Below are 19,675 nucleotides of genomic sequence, written 5' to 3'. Positions count from 1 at the left end.
TTCACTGGCCTAAAAGACTACTCTTTACGATATGAAACTGGGCTGTCTCCCAGAGCTGAGTCAGAATTCACGTCGTTTGTAGGTGCATATAATTGGGAGTTACAATTCCACAAGCAAATTCTTACATCAACTCACCTGCATGCCAACAGGCCATTTGGGTTACAAGAACGACTAAAAAGCATGTTTTGCCATCTTTGCGGGAAGTGACTTGACTACGGGGAAACGCACAAGTGGTTAGCAAGTTATTGCCGCCAGCTAAGGGCACCAGCTGTGCCAATAAACTCTCCTGGTAAAAATAGCAGCGACGGATTCCGCTCCAGGCCAATTCGCGGGCTACAACGTACGTCTGGTAGGCTCCTGCTGCTGTCCGTCCCCAGGTGATGACGGAGTGTCGAAAGATTTACGTTTCGTATCGTCACAGTGTTCTATTGTACAGAGATAGGGGCATTACGACATGGCTGGACTACATATGCTGAGAGAACATAACGTCGTGATGCACCAAACAAGCAGCTGGAGTCTGGTCTTGTTCAGCAAAAATCCTTCCGTCATCTCGTGGGGGGAGCACAAAGCCGTCCACTGAAGAAATTGCAAGACAATGTGAAAATCTCGTAGTGATTTTCATTATTTATTCGTAGACTACAAGATATTGTGTACCGGGCCAGACCGAAGTATGCCCGCCAGGATTCCAAGGAAGTAGAAGTCATTCTTGAAACCTTAATGGCTAAATTAAAATACTGGAATGCCCTTGGAGCCATGGATATTTTGGGCTCTGATGGAGCAAATTATCTAGTTTCCAGTAGCTAGCACCAAATAGAAATACATCAGCGTCAATCTCACACACGGGAGCAGAGCCGGTTGCCAGTTCTAGACACGAAGAGCACATATTTTATGTCAGTACAAAGAGCCTCCTTTTGATCTTTCCCAGTAGAAGCCTGTGGAAGTCTGAAACCTCGTAACTGGCGGCTCAGAAAAAAACCAGCCAGCGCAGCGCCGAGGTGTAACCAGTAAAAAATACAAGAGCACAGAAAATTTCTTTTGAAAAGCGTATGCAGTTTGAAGTGCAGTTGACAATTTAGAGCTGCATACAGAAGCCGAGCCTTCTTAAAACTGTATTCAGTTATGAGCGTAGCTGCCTCAAATTGCTAGCAAATTGATGACTTCTGAATTGTGCTTACCAGGAAGTTGGAATTGTGTCTCTATTTTTTAGCAATTCTGTGAAACCGGAAATGAGCAGAATCCGTTCTTAGATCACATGGCCGAAACTGGGGGAGGAAATTGGGTAAATTAAACAATGACCAGGGCGAATACAGCAGCTTCAGGCTTTCTCAGACGGTTAGGCCGGTTTCAAGACATTTTTCGTACAATTTGAATTTAGTGTCGGGAGAGGAGTGACGACAGCGTTGGCTCCTGCTAATGTGGACGCCGGGGGTGGCGACCTTGCCTCAGGCTCCAGCCCTTGGCGGCCCCGACCTACCGCTGATTGTCTCTCGTAGAGACGAATCTTAAAAATAAGCTCCTCAAGCTTGCTTCCCTCTTGTGCTTTGTACAGGCTTGTACATAAAACAGATATTATCACGGTTTAGTTTCTAAGGAAGGAAGGAGTAGGACAATTCTCGATTTAGACGTAAGTTACAAGTGTTATTTTCTTTGCTGTACATGTATTGTCTGTGCCATCTGCGACCTGCACCGTACTGTGCTGACTAGTGCAAAGTGCAGTTTCTGATTTAAACAGCGAGGGCGTGCACCGCCCAATCAGCAGTTTAGACCAATTTATTCTCGCATGTCGCACGTCTTCTTTTTGTTTGTGCGTAGAATTGATGATCCCGTACATAGGGCGTGAGAAACTTACTAACAAGAGAATCGGCAGAAAAGTTTAAAATCGACAAAATTTTCTAATGTATAAATTATTATTTTTTTGGATGTTGTAGGTTTTTTAATTGCTGCTGCTTCTGCGTTTTATTCTTACATGTTTTTTAGACACTGTCTGGTTTTTGCATTATTGTGTGTTTTTCACAACCAATATATAATTCTAACCATTCCCGTTTATCCATATACGTTGTAGATGTAGATTAGTAACTACTTATATACTGAACGAAAGAACATAAATTGGAGTTCCTCTGTCGAGAAATCGATCCAATCTGCATTATCCATAACCCATTAGCATAAAATGAGAGTAGATAAGTCCTTTTATGTTAATAACTACGTCAAGTTGGCGTGGATGGTTCTTTCCGATAGCCATGGGAACAACTGCAAAAAGTCTTTGAGGAAGTTCCACGAGTTCAACAACAAGTACGGAACTTTTATCAACCAGCTCATCTACAATTCGCAGTTGAGTCCTACCAATCTTGTCATCAGCATCTATTACCTTAATCGCTACTATCACCATAACGACGTGCTAAATTTAGAACAGAACGACGAAGAAGACGGTGACAACATGACTGTCTACTTGATAATCATGTCGCTCATCCTCTCCAACAAGTCTTTCGATGATCAGTCTTACACTTTGAAAACTTGGTTGACTATCATCTCCAGTACCATTTCCAACACTAACCAAAGTGAAGACTTGGTTAGGGTTGACTTGCCATTATTGAACTACTTGGAAAGCTACTTCTTGAGCTGTCTCAACTACAAGTTGTCATTCAACAACCTTGCTGTGGACTCTGGATTCTGGCTGAAGTTGACAAACTCTTCCATGTTCAAGTTGCTGAGAGCAATTATTCAGAATTTGAAGTCGTTGGTCCAGGAGGAAGACCTTAGTTGGTCACCTTCCAGTCCTACTTCCAACTACAACGCGACTCCCATCTCAACTCCTGTTGATGAGAAGATTTCTATACTTTCTACAGTTTCGGCTCCTTTGGTTGTTCCAACGTCTGCTACCTTTAGATTTAAGCCAGTTGACTACAGAACTCCATCGTTGTCCAGCTTTAGTTCTCCAAGCTTCACGAAGGCTCCTACCGCATGCAGCTCCAACAGAATGAGCAAGGGTATATACTCTCCTTTGACACCTTTGACTCCATACAGCGACGAACAGAACTACTATGCTTCTTCTATCAAGAGAAGAAAGCTCAACCAACTCGGAAGCTGCCAGAGCTGGGTGCAACAGCAGCAACAGCAACTTCAGCAGCAGCATCTTCAACGCCAACAACAGCATATTCTTTTGGCTGGCCAGGAAAATCCGCTTGCTCTTCCAGCTGTGCCATTGTTCTTCAACGCCCAGCTTCCATACGCTGCCAACCAGTTCAACCAGACCGCTCCCTACAATCTTCAGCAGAACATCTTCTGGTCCTGAAGACTACTTTGCATTTTCACCAGCATAAATTCCAACATAGAATTATACAATCACGATTTAATGACACTTACAAAATTTGAATATTACGGCTTACGAGGTATAGGTGTAGCTAGCATTGACTAGACAACCAGGTTAATTTAATATACTAATTAGGAATTGAACTTGACGAGGAATGTAGTTGCAAATGGAGGAGACGAGGCTCCCGTAGGAATGCGAGCTGCAAATCCCCAAAAATGTAGCCAATATTTTGCCTTGTAGAACTTGGAGGGAAATGGTCCTGGAGTCGGTATGTTCTTTTGCCAGTGGCTATAGCTGTCTAGCAACTTTAAGATGGAACTGAAATTGCTGCAACTTTGTTTGGTAGCATTATTCTCAAGTGAAACTACCTTCTTTGTGCGGATTGCAGGTTGCGCTAGATGTGCTTTGGGTTTACATGTTGAGAAGTGCATCAGACGTGCAAAGATTATTTTTTACATGTTCACCTTTGTTTTCCTGCCATGCACGAGCTCACCTAACATGAGAGGTAACTAAAATTGATAGAAAGCTTAGGTGTCATAAAAATGCTAGACTTAGAATCGGAGGCTTACTGGAAACGAAACCCATGCGTCAGTGTTCAACTGACAATGCACCAGGAATTGCTAATTTTACATTGCATTTAACGTACAGCAGGAGGAGTAATCAACAATTGACTGATAAAAATGGATTTAATTAGGCGATATTTTAAGAATTCGTAGCCTTTTTCTGGAACTAGGGACGGTATTTTCCCACATCTAAACCATTTGCAAAAATATGAAACATTTCACCACGCAAAATCTCGAATTACGAGAGTGAAAAGTTGAAGCAGAACGATTTGCAAGGAGTTTCCCGCAATGGGACTCACCACCCCCTTTTTAACGAAGCCGAATGACTGGCTTTTGCTAAGCAAAATCGACAGATGGGTAAATCATGGCTGCCCAGCAGTTGTGCCCGATCGGTATAGGTTTCTTTAGGTTTGAAACTAGTCAAACCTACTTCCGTAAGCACACTTCACCCGGTTTTGATGACACCCCCTTTCACTGACTTGTGCGTTTGGGAACAGCAATTCCTATACATTGCAATTTCCTATCCTGATTTTTTTTTCAAGCAGATAATTGTTCTCCATGAATTATACTCTAAAAGTTAATTAATAAAGTCACAATTGGCGCAGTACAGCTACTTCTTGGTGCCACAAATAGCAGCTGCTCCAAGAATGGATTTCCACCAGAGAAGTATTACCGAGAAGCCTTTAGGTTCCCCCGGCCCCCTCGGCTGAACTTTCCCTCGTTGGTTGGTGTTTGAATTAGCCTAGCCAAAAAGAGCACCTCCTCTGTAACTTGCCTATCTAGACGTTTCTCTCCTCCTTCATACAAGCATCATCGTACATTAAATTACCAACCACCCCATACAATACTGTATTTAAGGTACTTGCCGGTGGACTTTGAATTCCATTGTAATTGTGCTTCACTAGGGAAAGGAGCAAATGCAGCCTAACGAGCAACCTTAGCCGACCAGCCCTTTGTCCGTGTCCCAGCACTGGTCAAGGCCTTTTTTTCTCCCATCTTTTATCGAGCAATTCTCGTAATCTTGTGGCCCACTCTGGCCAAACTGATTTTGGTGAAGAAATAAGATTTAGAATCCCAGCGCGTACGGCCCGATTGGGAATTATTAGAATATAGATGTAGTCATGAAAAACATATTAGTGTGTCCATTTGAGTGTCGCACCTTCGAAGTCTTACTAAACTATATTTGCAAATCTTCGATTACCGTGATAAGAATTTCACCATCGGTGGAAATTTGCCCCATAATTCGAATTTTTTTTTTTGATTCGATATTTTTGATAATTAAAGCTCACATAATATTCTCTTGAGAATTCGAGTTACAGTGCGACTTTCTTTTGCCAGGAATTATTCGAGCTTTGTGGCTTGACAGAAAACCACTCGAAGTGTGAAAGAATTTTTCACTCAGCCTGAAATACCCCCGACCTAGACTCACCATCGTCTGACTTGCGCTGATTGCATAATCTTAATACTATTGGGGAGGTGAAGCCCTGCACCTTTGTGCTTGAGTCTGATGAGTTGCTTCACGTGAACTCCGTGGAGTGCATACAGGAGATCATCACCATGAATTTTATTCTAGCTAAAATTCAATAAGCTCTACAAACGCTATTTTCTTGTAGCACAAACGATTGTAATGTCGGGCAAGCTTGGGGTGTGTTCCTTCTGCAATGAGAATGTAGCCAAGTACAAATGCCCGAAGTGCGCTGTAGCATACTGCTCTTTGGGATGTTTCAAGAGTGAAAGCCACAGAGAAATGGATTTGAAAGTAGCACATGTAAAAGATATTCACCAGAAACCGAAAGACGAGACTTACGACGAGGTTGTTAATTCTAACCGAGAACAATCCCCAACAAACAGAATTTTCCAGAAAATCGCCCAGGACCCAAAAATCAGAGCCATGTTAAAATATAATTCTCTACAATTGCATCTTTTGACCTTGATTAAGATTTTGGATGATCCCACCTTGTTCAAGTCTACTAACGAGCAAATCTTTACAACCGAAAACAAGCATGCCATGATGAATCTAAAGCTTAATGATCTACGCGCCGGAGGCATTGAGCAAAACGAACTAGTAGAAGAATTCATCCTGCGAGTTGCAGAATTGTATGAAGAGTACCTGGAAGCAGAAGTTTCAACATGATTCTAACAAGTAGTTAAATATTACCAGGATGCGATGCAGGGATCCAACTTACAGTAGACTGTTATGTAGGGCAACAGGTTGCCAAATGGTGGGCGGCAGAGTGGGTTCGTGAATGTTTCCATACTCCATCATGTCTTTGGCGTAGAGCGGTTTCAATAGAAACTCTACTTCAGCACGCGTCCCTCCACCTACCTTAAATTGTGCATAGACAAAGCACCTCAATAGGTAGATGTGAATATTTCAGATCATGAAAATACAATTAGCCAAACATACCCATACCGTAGTCTTCGAGGATGAGGTGCACTAATCTTGCAGGGATTTGCCAAACACTAGTTGGTGAATCCGCCTGGAATGTAGCATTCGCTGTTAGCCGTCTATTAGACACGGTTTTGAGGGAAATGGCCATTGTAATACTCTAGCGCATTCAGGTCGACGCCTACAAGGGCACTCCTTTGAGTTTTCAGAACTAATTGAGCACATCTGCAAAATGCCAACCAACGCACATATGAAACAGTTTGATAAGAGTCTCAACTTTAGACTCAATTATTGATCTGCCTATCTAGGCTTTATTACCCCAAATAGTGACTAGTCGAGGACCCATCCCTGCCGTGAGCTCGACGCCTCACTTATTTACAGGTTGTTCAAGGTTCTATTAAGTATTAGGTAGAGTTGCGCCTCACGTTGTATCTGAGCTCCAGAGGTTGGAGTTTTTTTTTCTCTATTCTTACAACGTTGCCCAGCTCCGTAGACGAAGTCTGACTATTCGTATATTGCCAGTAGCCGAGTATCCTAGCACTCCATTAGTTCTGTGGACAGGGTTCACAATCGCCTTGCCAGAAATTTGGTCCAGGGATTGTGAATTGCCGCAAAGTGCAACCTTCTCTCGACTCTGGTTACATCACCATGCAGCTGAAAACTGTACCGTTTTTAAGCCTGTTATTTCACGGTCGCAGAGAATGCCATTATAGTCAAACCTAATTATAAATTCACACAAAACTTTATTATGGCAAATGGGGCGTTTTAAGAACTGTACTGTTTAAACTGGGCTTTCAGTCACTGAAAGAAAGGAGCATTGTGTACATTAGTGGAAAGACGCCCAACAGCATTAGTTTCTATAGACGTGTAGCTGTTGTCTACTTGAACTTGCTGTCGCTATGATAATTCCCAAGTAGGAAAAATCGAGGAATCTTCATTAATGAAGGCAAGAATTGACAGGGAAGAGTTCTGCTCTGTGTGTAAAAGGAATTGACGAACATCGTCGTCAGGGCTAAGGCGAGAATGAGACTTCACGAAGCTTTGTGCCTCAACTATGCACGAATTCTACAAATTGTGTTTCGTTATATATTTTTATTAGTCTACATGGAATTCGTAGAAAGTCATACTTGACCGCCCCATATATTCTTAATCTGACCATTGACGGGCTTGTCTAGCTTGACCCTGTACAAGAATCCACCCAAGTCACCGTTGGTGTCCTTGGGGTCTATAGTTGCATTAAAATCATCTAATTGGAGATGGGCCGTAGTGATGAACAACTCGTCGTTGTACTTACCTCCTGACGTCACACAGGTGATCCTGGAAGCTGGAAGCTGAATCTTGCTCACCAATTGGGCATTGGCATCTACGTGAATTACAGTACTAGTACTGAATACCGCGTGGTAGATATGTCCATCTTTAGTCATCGTAAATCCATCTGGTTCAGGGCTGGCTTCGTCAGGGAAGAACTTCTTTGCTTCGATAAAAGGTCTTCTGTTAGATAATGTGTTTGTGGCATAATCGTAGTCGAATTGCCAGTTGGTGAAAGTGAGAGAGTCTGTCCAGAACAACTTCTTTCCGTCTTCTGAAAATGCCAAACCGTTGGCAATCAAAGTGTCATCGACCATAGTCGTTATCGACAAGTCCTTGTGGTCAATACGGAATAACTTTCCTTCGGGACGTACACCTTCTTTGAAAGTCACTGGGAAATCGTTCATGACACCGATCCAGAGGTTTCCCCATGGATCGACAATCCCATCATTAGATCTCAAACGCTGCTGCTTTGTTACGTCGTATGGATACTTGAAGAAGTATTCGATCTTGCCGGTAGTAAAGTCACCCAAGGCAACACCATACTTTCCACACACCAAGATCACGTCGTTTTTGGTGGTCAAACCGATGGCCCCGATAGATTCTCCCAGTTGACCCCATTTTATGACTTCATGTTCCTTGTCTGCGGCCTCCGAAGAAAGTTTTACTCGGTGAACTTCTCCAACAATAATGTCTACCCATATCAAGGTATCGTTGGCAGGGTTGTATGTAACACCTTCAGTCAATCTTCCACGGTAGTTAGGCAAGAAAATGTTCAGTTTGTCTAACTTGATAATTTCCTGGATAGTCATATTGAATGGTAGATCTATGGTCTATGAATAGTTGATCTAGAAAGCAGATGATGTAGCAGGTCAAATATTATTCTGACTAGATGAAAAATGACGAACTCAAACCAAAGCTGGGTCACTTTTACTGATTTTGCGAATGTTTCTTGTATAACTGGCTGAAAAATCGACTACATTTGAAGCAGATAAGCAGCCTGGCAAATCTTCTACTATTTAACTATGGGCATCTAACTCTGGAGCAAATCCACAAAAATTGAAAATCCGAGAGAAGGTCTAGTCTGGATTTCTGTTTCCTGTACAAACGAATTATGACACCTGGAAACCATTCCTAATTAGGAGTCCTTAGCGAGATGCGAAATCACCAAAGAACTTCCAAATGGATATGTTGATTGGGGGTTGTGGTGGTTTTGATGATGAGCAGATCCACTTCAACAAATCAGGAATACCCCTATATATGCTCTTTACACTTCGAGATTTATGTCTTTGATAGGGCTGACCAAAAAGTAGCAATCTGTAGTGAGAATCCATCGAAGGTCTTTCATTATTTTATAAGCCTTTTAGGAAGCGTCCCCCTCTCTTAACATAATTATTTAGAGGGAATTCATCTGAAGAATTGTTTTACTAATGTACAATAAGTAAAACAATTTTTTTGGGGGAACTTTAGACCACGACGATCTCTGGAACCTCCAACACTAGTCCCACATTCAACATTTGCAAGTCACTAATTTACAAAGTCTGCAAGCTCGTAATTTAAAAAGTCAAATTCAGAACGAACACTGAAGTCTAAATCGATTTGGTGAACATTTTATTTCAGGCTCCAAAAACTTCACCAATTTTCCTCTCTCCACAAATTCGTACTCCTGGAACCTCGTAAAAACTGCCAGCGTTAGCCCGTCCCCCACGGATAAACTTACAAGAGCTGTATATTTTTTTCCTCGTTTTTTTCGATTATATTCTTCTATATTTCTATGGCATCATTTCCCGATCCAGTATCTCTACCGTTTTTCACGAAATGGGACCTCGGACATGTTTCTCTGTCCGTCAGCTCCGAACATAAGTGTTCCCCTTTCAGTAAATGTTCCGTCTACCTAAGCAATTTTTGCTTGAATTGAAACATAGATCTTCTCCAGATACCCCCACTTTAACCCCCGCCCAGGTATGGTTGCAAATTCAGGTAACCTTGAGCACTATGGAATTCCATTAAAGGAGAGACCCCCATACAATCATACACTACAGTGACAACAGCCGTGAGTGACCTCTATTGAATTATAATATCACAAATAAACTTACGGAAACAGAAGGATAGATTTCTGGATTCGTCAATTATCTTGGGGTGTAGTAGTTTCCCCAGATCTTTCCTGTTGTAATTGCAATCTGTTCCATTCCCTCGCCAATTCCACCATGGAGTCAGTATTCATAGCAGCATCCACAACGTCTAGTGGCACCTGACTCTCGCTGTATTCTTTCTTTGCAAAACGACCCAAGTTGGTTTCGTTGACCAACCGGAACTCGTAGTTGTCCGTGTCTTCACCAGCAGTGTCTATAAGAAGAAGTTCGTTCCATGTGAACAACAACGGATCAGTTTTCCTGGTGAATGGATTCACATCTATGATATTGACTTTGTTGTATGGTCTAGGCACATACACGTCGACAATGTACTTATCCAACGACAATTTATTCTTGAGATTGGGAACCACACTATTGTAGATGAACTCCAGAATCTTGTCTTTCAATTTGTCCTGGATACTTTCCAAGTATATGTAGTGGTTCAAGTCTCTCTGCGAAATGCCTACGATTTTGCTCTCCTTAACAAATACTCTAAACTCCAAGGCCGGATTTACATCCAACCATTTTCGAAGCACCAACTCGTATTGTACATCCTCCGCCGGTTTGGTTTCACTGGCTGCGAAAGGATAGTCGAGATCGTCTACGATATGATCTGAAGAATTCAAGAGAAGATACACATCATTTACATGGTTGCACCGTATAGAGTTATCAGGCATTATCCATTTCGCGTCTTTAGGTGCCGACCAATTCAATTTTGGTGTCACCTTTCCACCTAATTCCTGGATATGCTTTACTATACTTTCATGTAATTCTTTGAAATCACTAGTGCTTATGACTCTATTAGGTTCATCATCGTCCTCTGTATCATGTTCGTCTTCTTCCCAGTCACTGTATTCGTTTTCGCTATTAATTTCAATGTTTTGGATGTAGTCTCCCTGGGCAGGTAGTTTTATACTTTCACTGGCTAAATACTCCAAGAACTGCTTGGGTAAAGGGGCAATGATTTTTGATTCGACGGTATGAGACTTGAAAAGAGGGTACCACTGAGAATACGAGCATGCCAAGATCTCTTCAGGAGATACGACGATATCCTCGAACGTCGAGTACTCTTCTTTGGTCATTATATTGAATGTGTGAAGCTTGAATAGAGTGTTCAAAATTAGAATCGATAAAGGTCGAAAAATTTATAATTCTGTGAATGAACTAATTTAAATTAAAGATAAGCGCTAAAACCGAGATGGGTTGAAATTTCCCAACAACTGCTTCGAACAGAAGCCAAACAGTGCAAAATATCCTACTGTTCCGGGCTACCGAAAAAGCCACCACCTTCATCCCAGATCAAGTCTGAATAAATTAAGATGGGCATCGAGTCACGTTGAGATTATCACATGACACAAGTAGCTCTGGAAAATTCGCGTGAAGTGATTCTTCTGTGGGTTCACGAGCTTGTAGCTTAGTAATTACAATAGAATTAGTAGGTAAATTTGGAAAAACACTCAACATACCCATAACTAATATTCAGCAGAGATTGCCAGTTGTTTCTGCCTTCAGAAATCGAAGTCCTAATTCTCAGTGGTATTTTTTATGTAGAGACATCATCGTGAAATGGGTGCAAAATTATAGAACCAAATACAATTATGTGATACATAGATATTTTTAAATTTTATACTAATTATTGTTCTTCTTCGAAGAATGAAACATTTTGTCATATGTGCTTTCACATTACTAGTTACTTATAATAACACCTGGACTATTTTGCACTATCCATTTCTTCCCTTCTTCTCTTCTAGCCTCGCATTTTTGCTCCTTCATTTTTTCCTTCTCAATTTTCAATTTTCAGTTAATTTTCATTTTTCTGAGCGCGACACTTCCAAAGTGAACGAAAATATTGAAATGCAAATCAGAACTTCTCTTCTTCTTAGATCTCCAGATATAGGTGCTGTTAATTTGTCTGTAAGAATAAAAGATACACAGTCTGAAGTGTAGAGCTAGAAATCGCTAATTCTCGAAGTCACACAATTTCAAAGTTCAATTCAAAGTCAAATTCTCAAGCAATTCTCAAACTTTTCACTTATCATATCCATTCACACCATGTCTGCCCAAGTAGCCCCACTCGTGGCTCCATCCAACGCCACTTTCAAAGACAAGGAAAAGCCGCAAGAAGTCAGAAAGGCAAACATCCTCGCTGCGCGTGCCGTATCCGATGCCATCAGAACATCGTTGGGCCCCAAAGGAATGGATAAAATGATCCGCACCAAGACAGGCGAAATCATCATCTCTAACGACGGTGCTACTATATTGAAACACATGGCTGTTCTCCACCCAGCTGCCAGAATGTTGGTGGATGTAAGTGCAGCCCAGGATGTAGAAGCTGGTGATGGAACCACATCTGTAGCCATCTTGACGGGTTCCTTGTTGGGAGCTGCTGATAGATTGTTGAATAAAGGTATCCACCCTACGTTGATTGCCGAGTCCTTCCAGCGTGCAGCTCACAGAGCAACCGAAGTCTTGTTGGACATGTCGACTAAAATTTCTCTTGATGACAGAGAGCAGTTGATTCGCGCTGCATCCACTTCGTTATCGCTGAAGATTGTATCCCAATTCTCGTCATTTTTGTCACCTTTGGCTGTAGACTCTGTGCTTAAAGTGATTAACGAAGAAGGTAACAATGTAGACTTGAATGACATCAGATTGATCAAGAAAGTAGGTGGTACTATCGATGAGACCGAGCTAGTCAGTGGTGTTGTCTTGACCCAGAATGTAGTCAAGAACGCTGGCGGACCTACCAGAATAGAGAAGGCACGCATCGGCTTAGTTCAGTTCCAGATATCGCCTCCTAAGCCTGATATGGAGAACAATGTGGTAGTAAATGACTACAGACAAATGGACAAGATCTTAAAAGAAGAAAGAGCGTACTTGTTGAACATCTGCAAGAAGATCAAGAAGTCCAAGTGTAATGTGCTATTGATCCAGAAGTCGATCTTGAGAGACGCTGTCAATGACTTGGCTCTCCATTTTCTTTCAAAGTTGAACATCTTGGTAGTAAAGGACATCGAGAGAGACGAAATAGAGTTCTTGGCCAAGTCTACCGGTTGTAAGCCCATTGCTGACATCGACAACTTCACCGAGGACAGACTAGGTTCAGCTGATCTTGTAGAAGAAATCGAAAGTTCGGGCTCCAAGATTGTCAAGATCACAGGCATAACTTCAAAAAACATAAAACCTACTGTTTCTGTCATCGTCAGAGGAGCCAACCACTTGGTTTTAGACGAAGCTGAAAGATCTATCCATGATGCATTGTGTGTTGTGAGATGTTTGGTCAAGGAAAAGGCTCTCATTGCTGGTGGAGGTGCCCCAGAAGTTGAAGTGTCTCGAATTTTGACCAAGGAAGCCACCAAATTGTCTGGTGTTGAGCAGTTTGTCTACCAGGAATTTGCTCAAGCTTTAGAAGTGATTCCTACCACTTTAGCCGAAAATGCTGGTTTGAATCCAATCAATGTCGTTACCGACTTGAGAAACAGACACGAAAATGGTGAAAAGAATGCCGGTATTTCTGTCAGAAGATCCGGTGCTTCCAACACATATGACGAACATGTGTTGCAACCAGTTTTGGTCAGCACCAGTGCCATCTCGTTGGCAGCTGAATGCGTCAAGTCCATCTTGAGAATTGACGATATCCAATTCAGTCGTTAAGAATTTAATAGGCTTGAAAATATTCGTAAATGACTTGAATACTAGGTTGTATATATAGAGTTTTGCATTGGTGAGAACTTTGCTCTGGGTAGTTGCTGTATTTTCTCTATACATTATATACATTAGTAAATACACAGAATCATACCAACTTGACGGATCTGGATAACCCTTTCTTGATACCAGTCTTTTCTCCACCATAAGGACCCCTGTTGCTGGCATCGTATACTTGTCTGACAGACTTGAGCTTCTTTTGTGCCTTTTCGTACTGCTTTCTCTTCTTGACTCTGGAGTTTCTGTACTCCTTCTTTCTGTGTGGAGTAAGACCTTTATTCTTGAGGATCTGGTAGTTGATGGCTCTCTTCCCATCTTCACCCATTGACTCTTGGACTTCTGCCAATTTACCTTCTTTAGCAGCTTTAACAGCTTCTTCATGAGCTCTACGACGAGAATCCTTCTTATTCTGCTTTCCTTCCTTGAGAGCCTGGTAGTATGCATCGTCTTCACCGTCGTTGATTTCATTTGCTAGTCTCTCATCGTCTGAATTGAAGTCGTTGTCGTCCAAGTCAGCACCCAACAGGTTCTTATCCTGACCCAAACCCTTCTTACGTGCTTCTTCTATTAAACGTTGTTGTCTTTCAAACAATCTTTCTCTGTATGGTAAATCTGCATCACCTGAGTAACGCTCGTTGTTCTTAGCAGCAGCCTGGTCAATCTTAGAAGTGTAGAAACGTAAAGTACGCTTACGACGTTGTTTCTCTTCTGCATCTACATCTTCAGGAGTTGCTGCTTCTGTGAAGTCTCCAATAGTCTTCTTAACGACTCTCTTAATAGTTCTCTTCGATGATATGTCTATGTCAAGTTCGTCTGGATGTTCCTGTGCATCTACGAATTCTTCATTCTCATTATCATCACTGTCTTCTTCGTCACTATCTTCTTCTTCAGAAACTTCGTCTATATCAATCTCATTGACATCGTCTTCATATTCTTCCACATTTACAATTTCTGCTTCTGCATCTTCAGGCAACTCGTTCGCTTGTCTCCATACTTCTCGCGATGACAAGATGGTTTCCATCACAGAATTCTCCTTCATCGACGTAAAAGCTCCACCGCTCTTCAAGTTGTCTACGAAGATGGCAAAATACGATGTTATGGCGGCCAAATAAGCAGCAAGTGCAACACATTTAACTTCAATCAACTGGTTTCCTTTTGAGGATTCCATTAAGGAATGAAGCCCAGCCAAACGAGGCTTCAACATATGCAATTCTTTAACAAGCGGCACAAACTCAGGAAACGACTGGTGTAACAATTTAAGTCTGTCTTCTTCATCAAGATGATCTACAGCGCCTTCATTTATTATCAATCTGGTTGCCCCAGTAGCATGTGCTTGTTCTTGTTCTTCTGACTTCTTCCAGTCTTCCATCATGTCTTCATCTACAAAGTCGTCCATAGCCAACTCGGTCAAGTATTTCTTCTGCTGCTTCATAGCCTCCTCAGTCATCTGCTTGGCATCTTCGTCGTCGCTAGCTTCATCTCCGCCATAGTAATTCTTCTTCCCTCCCCATCCTCTTTCTTCATAGTCTTCTTCATCTTCATCATCTTCCTCAGATCCGATTTCGTCCGAATCTTTACCTGAATCTTCTTTGTCATCATCACTGTCGTCACTGACATTTCCTAATACTTCTTCCTCAGAAATGTCATCGTCAAACTCATCGCGGCCTCTGGGTGCGTACTCTCCAGCTGATTCAAGAAGAATCTTTTCCTGGTTGGCATCAAAGGTGTCAACTTCGTCAAGATCGACTTCTTCAGACGGTCTCAGCCTCTGATTCTGACGTCTATTCCTAGCCATGGGAACAATTATCTACTAAGAATGAAAGAGTATAGAATATCCAAATATAAACCGTTAAGTCTCGAATAGCATTTACAATTATTCAAAACTATTCAACCTCATCGCCAGAAACATTTTTCGGCACGTGATGAGATGCGCGCGAAAAAAAGTTCCGTAGATCTGAAATATTTAGTGAAATTTGTGAACCGAAAAATCAACTTTGTATTGAATGTACAACTACTTGCTATTAGTCTTCTTCTATCTTCATACCGATTAGATTCCACAAACCTCCTCCCTAGCATAATGTCCAACAGGTTGGAGTCGTTGAACTCCAAGAAACCCGGTTCGACTCCTGGACCCAAAACATCACTCAAGTTCAAGCCCAAAGTTGTTCCCAGAAAATCCAAAGAAGACAGAGCCAAAGAAGCTCCAATACAAGTCAAAGAAGAACCCAACTCCAGATCTCTTTCGGCACGTGGAGGAAGAGGTGGTGCAAGGGGTGGCCGTGGTCGTGGTGGCCGCAACAACTATGCTGGCACTCATTTAGTCTCGCTGGGACCACTTTCATCTGGATCTGTGTCCATTGGTAATGCTTCTGGATCCAAGTTGGGTTTAACAGCTGATAGAAGTTACAATTCCGTTTCACCAACCCCGGAATTCCTCCAGAATTTGAAACTAAAGGACCGCACAAAGTCACCAACACCTGGACTAGACTCAGATGAAGAAGAGGACGATCCTACAAAGATCAACATGACACAGCAGTATAGATTTGCAGATGAAGAAACAGTTCTTTTCCCAGTCAGACCAGAACGAGACGAAGAAGAAGGCGCAGACAAGGAGGTGATCAAGATCGAGTCTCTGACAACAACTAGAGACAATACGCCAGGGATAACATCGACAATTCCTTCACGAGAAACGACTGTAAAGAGTGAACATATCGATGAGAAACTCGAACAGATTCTTCAGAACAAGGCAAAATTGCAAAACAGACAGATTGTAGACGTTTTTGACCGCGAAGAGGCCAGCAAGATGATTACAGACCACCAGGAGATCTTGGATATGTTGACGTCGAGATTTGGTTCGTTGACTACGGAAAGTGTAGATGTGGACGAGAACACAGAAGAAATAGACAAGCCACAACCAAAGTACATCACTATGCAATTGCCCAAGGTATTGCCTGAATATACCAGCAAATCAACTGTGAAGTCAGAATCAGAACCCGAGGAGATCAACAACGACGATTCTACTCAAAGCAGAACCCACATTGCTTCTCACGCCAGTACTCTCAGGGGCCAGATCGGTCATCTTAACATCCACCAATCGGGCAAATTCACAATCAACATTGGCAGTAATATCAACCTTGGTGTTTCCAAGGGTGTGGCGACAAATTTCCTTCAGGAGCTAGTAGTTATCGACCTCGACGAACAAGAACAGTCTGAAGATGTCGAGATGATGGATGAAGAGGGTAAGAAGGTTAGAGGTAGAATAATCCGTTTAGGAGAAGTTGATGGAAAGATTATTGGCACACCGCTTATCAGTTAAAAATACATTAGCTTAGGTTATATAACCGAAGGCTTCAAAATTGCATAATATCATATAGATCAATAAAACATTTAAAATATATCCAGCGCATAGGTGAACAACGTAGATAAAATTCAAAAAAAAAAAAACTGTACAAACAAATCTTTTTCTATAGTACAATTGTATTGATCTATAAGGCTGTATTAATGCTGTAACAATCTGGCCGTCAAAGATTCCAAATCTTCCAAAGTTTCTGGCTCGTCGATTTCCACGATATGGTTAACTGGATTCTTCCTGTTGTGCTTGTCATTTTCAAACCACTTAGGCTTCTTATTCTGTGGCTGTTCTTCCTCATCAGTAGAGTACTCCATGTCTCTTTCTAAGTCTACATCTCCGCCAAGGGTGTAGACGGTTTCTTCGTCGTCGCCCAGTTGTAATTCCTCATCTCTCATTCTTTTTTCCACTTCCTTTCTTTTCCTCTTCTTTTCTTGTCTCTTTTCCTTAGCCATTATCTTGTCTTCCTCGTCGGCTTCGTTCATTACTTCAGTTTCCCTTGAAACAAATGCCTTCTTCTGCTCTTTGGCATCGCCCCGCTTGATGAAGTCTTCTTCGTCTTCCAATTCATAAATGGCATGCGCAACTCCTTCATCATCAAACTTCAACTTCGTAGGGTTGCCTTTAGTAGAAATAGACAACTTCTTGGAAAGAGCCTTCTTGGCTTGTCTCTTCGAAACTGGAATAGTCAAGTCAGGTAATTCTACCTCTGTTAACTCGTGGTCCTTTCTTTTCACAGACATGAAGTCATCTTCTTCTTCTTCGTCTTCATCTTCCTTAGTCTGGCTACCGTTTAACTTCAAGTAGTGTTCAGACAAAACGTTCTGGTTCTTTCTTTCAAACATACGGTCGTACTTGGTTCTAACTTTAGAAGCTTCATTCTCCACAGACTCTCCATCCTCGTTAGTCTTGGACAATGCTACAAGTTGTCTAGAAGCATTCTTCTTCTCTTTGCTAGAGCTTCCTCCCTTTATCTTGATTTTAGGAGCTCCTGGCAAACCCAACGAAGCAGCATACTTTTCAGATGGCAATTCTTCAACTTTGAACACATCCTTATCTTTCTGTATATACACCGATTTGTAGTACGAGATAAAAGCCCTCTGACCGAGATTCTTGATCATTGGGTCTTTGAAACACAAAGACTGCAATTGTGGTCTGATGCTCTTCTTGCTCTTCTGCTTAATGTTCATGAACTTGGGTTCAATCTTGTTGTTCTCCAAGCGCTTCAACATACCTTCTTCTTCTGATGGTAGCAACATCAAGAGAGACTTACCTTGGCGTCCGAAACGAGCAGCACGTCCCACTCTATGGACATAAGTGACCGCATCTTCAGGACAATCTACTTGCACAACCCAGTCTATGGCCGGAAAGTCCAAACCTCTGGCTACGATGTCAGTAGCGAAAAGACAGGCATACTGAGCCTGTGTGAATTTTACGGTGGTTTCAAGACGAGATGTCTGCTTGTGTCGGCCATACAACTTTAACAAAGAGATACCGGGCTGCAAAGTACGGAACGTCTCATAAGCGTATTGAACCTGCTTTGATGAAGAAAAAAACACCAATATCTTACTCTTCAAATGCGACTTAATGAAAGACCAAAGCACATCTAGCTTCTCATCCAAAGGAATTCTGATATAGTACTGATCCAAGGATTCAGGTGTAGCAGAGACATCCTGGTCAGATGATACTCCGATTCTTTTAGGATTTGTCAAAGATAATCTGGCTAAGTCCTTAACACTATCAGAAACTGTAGCGGAGAACAAAAGGGTTTGTCTAGTAGGAGGTAAATGGCCCACAATGTTATCTATCTGTTTCTTGAATCCCATATCCAAACATCTGTCAGCTTCGTCTAACACCAACACCTGCAAATTGGATGTTTCCATTCCTACAGCCTCGTTAAGATGTTGAGAAATTCTACCTGGTGTACCTACAAGAATATTCATACGTGAAACTCTTTCCTTCTCGTACTGGACATCCTTTCCTCCAGTAACTAAACCGGCTGAGAAAGTGTTGTACTTGCCGATTTTCGTCAAAACCTCAAAAGTCTGGACCGCAAGCTCTCTGGTAGGAGAAACAATCAAAGCAGCAAGACCATCGTGCTCAGTGATCTTGTTTCTTATTAAAGACTCCACCACAGGAATCAAGAATGCCAAAGTTTTACCAGAGCCAGTTCTGGCTGTCCCCATAAGATCTTCTCCCTTCAAAGCTATAGGTATTGTCTTCTTCTGAATATCTGTGAGTGACATGAAACTGGACTCGTTGAGTCCACGGAGAGTTTCCTGGGTAATGGGCAAGTCGCTGAACTGAGATATAGATTTTTCATCTACCGCAGGATCATATTGGTCTATTCTCTCTTGCAATTTGAGCAACTCGGCCTCTTCTTTTTCACGGGCTTGAGATCTCGACTGGCCCTTCTTGTTCTTATTGTTTCGACGAGGTTTGGCCATCTTCACACTAATATTTCTGGTTCTGATCAGAATTCTGTGAACTTTTTCATGGTCTACTAAAGTTAAGTATTGAACCTCATCTCCTATGCCAAAAAATGTATTTTATGTGCAGGAACTATAATAAAGATTTTGCAATCGTTTAGCGATACAGACTATACCGAATAAGCAAAGAGCCGAATTTGGACTCAAGAGGTATTTCTTAAGCTCAGCTACGTAAGCAAAACGAACAAAAATCAATTTCCAAATTTCAAGTGACTTTTTTATACAAACAGACAAATAATACATAATTAATTAAGAATGGAGCATCTACGGTAAGCAATACTTAAATAGTGTACAAGAAATGAAGTGATGAAAATGGAAATCATGTATCACTGGAAGAGGCTTCATCACTGGGATGTATTCCATTAGTGTAGAATTTTTCCTGGGCTTTGCAATTTTGTTTTGAGATACGCAGATACAATTGAAGTTATAGAAG

At 41.8% G+C, this 19,675-nt stretch overlaps 8 protein-coding genes across 8 annotated transcripts; 4 read left to right on the top strand and 4 right to left on the bottom strand. All coding sequences in view use genetic code 12, as the record gives it.

Moving 5' to 3' along the window:
• Nucleotides 1-2,087: 2,087 nt before the first annotated feature.
• On the top strand, nt 2,088-3,289 carry PICST_66459 (hypothetical protein; the record flags this gene model as incomplete). Its single annotated transcript, XM_001387910.1, has 1 exon — nt 2,088-3,289. One exon carries the CDS (start codon nt 2,168-2,170, stop codon nt 3,287-3,289), a length of 1,122 nt encoding a protein of 373 aa, XP_001387947.2.
• A 2,208-nt stretch (nt 3,290-5,497) lies between these two features.
• Nucleotides 5,498-6,273, top strand: HIT1 (protein required for growth at high temperature; the record flags this gene model as incomplete). The annotated part of the gene is made up of 1 exon (XM_001387909.1): nt 5,498-6,273. The coding sequence occupies one exon, from the start codon at nt 5,498-5,500 to the stop codon at nt 6,002-6,004; it is 507 nt and encodes a 168-aa protein (XP_001387946.2).
• A 1,107-nt stretch (nt 6,274-7,380) lies between these two features.
• CGR1 (Gluconolactonase putatively involved in growth regulation) lies at nt 7,381-8,379 on the bottom strand (the record flags this gene model as incomplete). Its single annotated transcript, XM_001387498.1, has 1 exon — nt 7,381-8,379. The coding sequence occupies one exon, from the start codon at nt 8,377-8,379 to the stop codon at nt 7,381-7,383; it is 999 nt and encodes a 332-aa protein (XP_001387535.2).
• Nucleotides 8,380-9,692: 1,313 nt separating this feature from the next.
• Nucleotides 9,693-10,781, bottom strand: CDC123 (highly conserved hypothetical protein; the record flags this gene model as incomplete). The annotated part of the gene is made up of 1 exon (XM_001387497.1): nt 9,693-10,781. One exon carries the CDS (start codon nt 10,779-10,781, stop codon nt 9,693-9,695), a length of 1,089 nt encoding a protein of 362 aa, XP_001387534.2.
• An 815-nt stretch (nt 10,782-11,596) lies between these two features.
• Nucleotides 11,597-13,353, top strand: CCT4 (T-complex protein 1, delta subunit (TCP-1-delta) (CCT-delta); the record flags this gene model as incomplete). Its single annotated transcript, XM_001387908.1, has 1 exon — nt 11,597-13,353. The coding sequence occupies one exon, from the start codon at nt 11,752-11,754 to the stop codon at nt 13,351-13,353; it is 1,602 nt and encodes a 533-aa protein (XP_001387945.2).
• A 139-nt stretch (nt 13,354-13,492) lies between these two features.
• On the bottom strand, nt 13,493-15,199 carry SAS10 (SSU processome component SAS10; the record flags this gene model as incomplete). Its single annotated transcript, XM_001387496.1, has 1 exon — nt 13,493-15,199. The coding sequence occupies one exon, from the start codon at nt 15,197-15,199 to the stop codon at nt 13,493-13,495; it is 1,707 nt and encodes a 568-aa protein (XP_001387533.2).
• A 249-nt stretch (nt 15,200-15,448) lies between these two features.
• Nucleotides 15,449-16,756, top strand: RPC53 (RNA polymerase III (C) subunit). Its single transcript, XM_001387907.1, has one exon. It carries the CDS (start codon nt 15,482-15,484, stop codon nt 16,718-16,720), a length of 1,239 nt encoding a protein of 412 aa, XP_001387944.2. The 5' UTR covers nt 15,449-15,481; the 3' UTR covers nt 16,721-16,756.
• Nucleotides 16,757-16,902: 146 nt separating this feature from the next.
• On the bottom strand, nt 16,903-19,200 carry HCA4 (ATP-dependent RNA helicase DBP4 (Helicase CA4) (Helicase UF1); the record flags this gene model as incomplete). The annotated part of the gene is made up of 1 exon (XM_001387495.1): nt 16,903-19,200. One exon carries the CDS (start codon nt 19,198-19,200, stop codon nt 16,903-16,905), a length of 2,298 nt encoding a protein of 765 aa, XP_001387532.2.
• Nucleotides 19,201-19,675: the final 475 nt, after the last annotated feature.

This window comes from Scheffersomyces stipitis, chromosome 1 (assembly GCF_000209165.1).
Source record: "Scheffersomyces stipitis CBS 6054 chromosome 1, whole genome shotgun sequence".
In the NCBI taxonomy this organism is placed as follows: Eukaryota; Fungi; Ascomycota; class Pichiomycetes; order Serinales; family Debaryomycetaceae; genus Scheffersomyces; species Scheffersomyces stipitis.
This window is presented reverse-complemented; position numbering and strand designations above follow the sequence as displayed.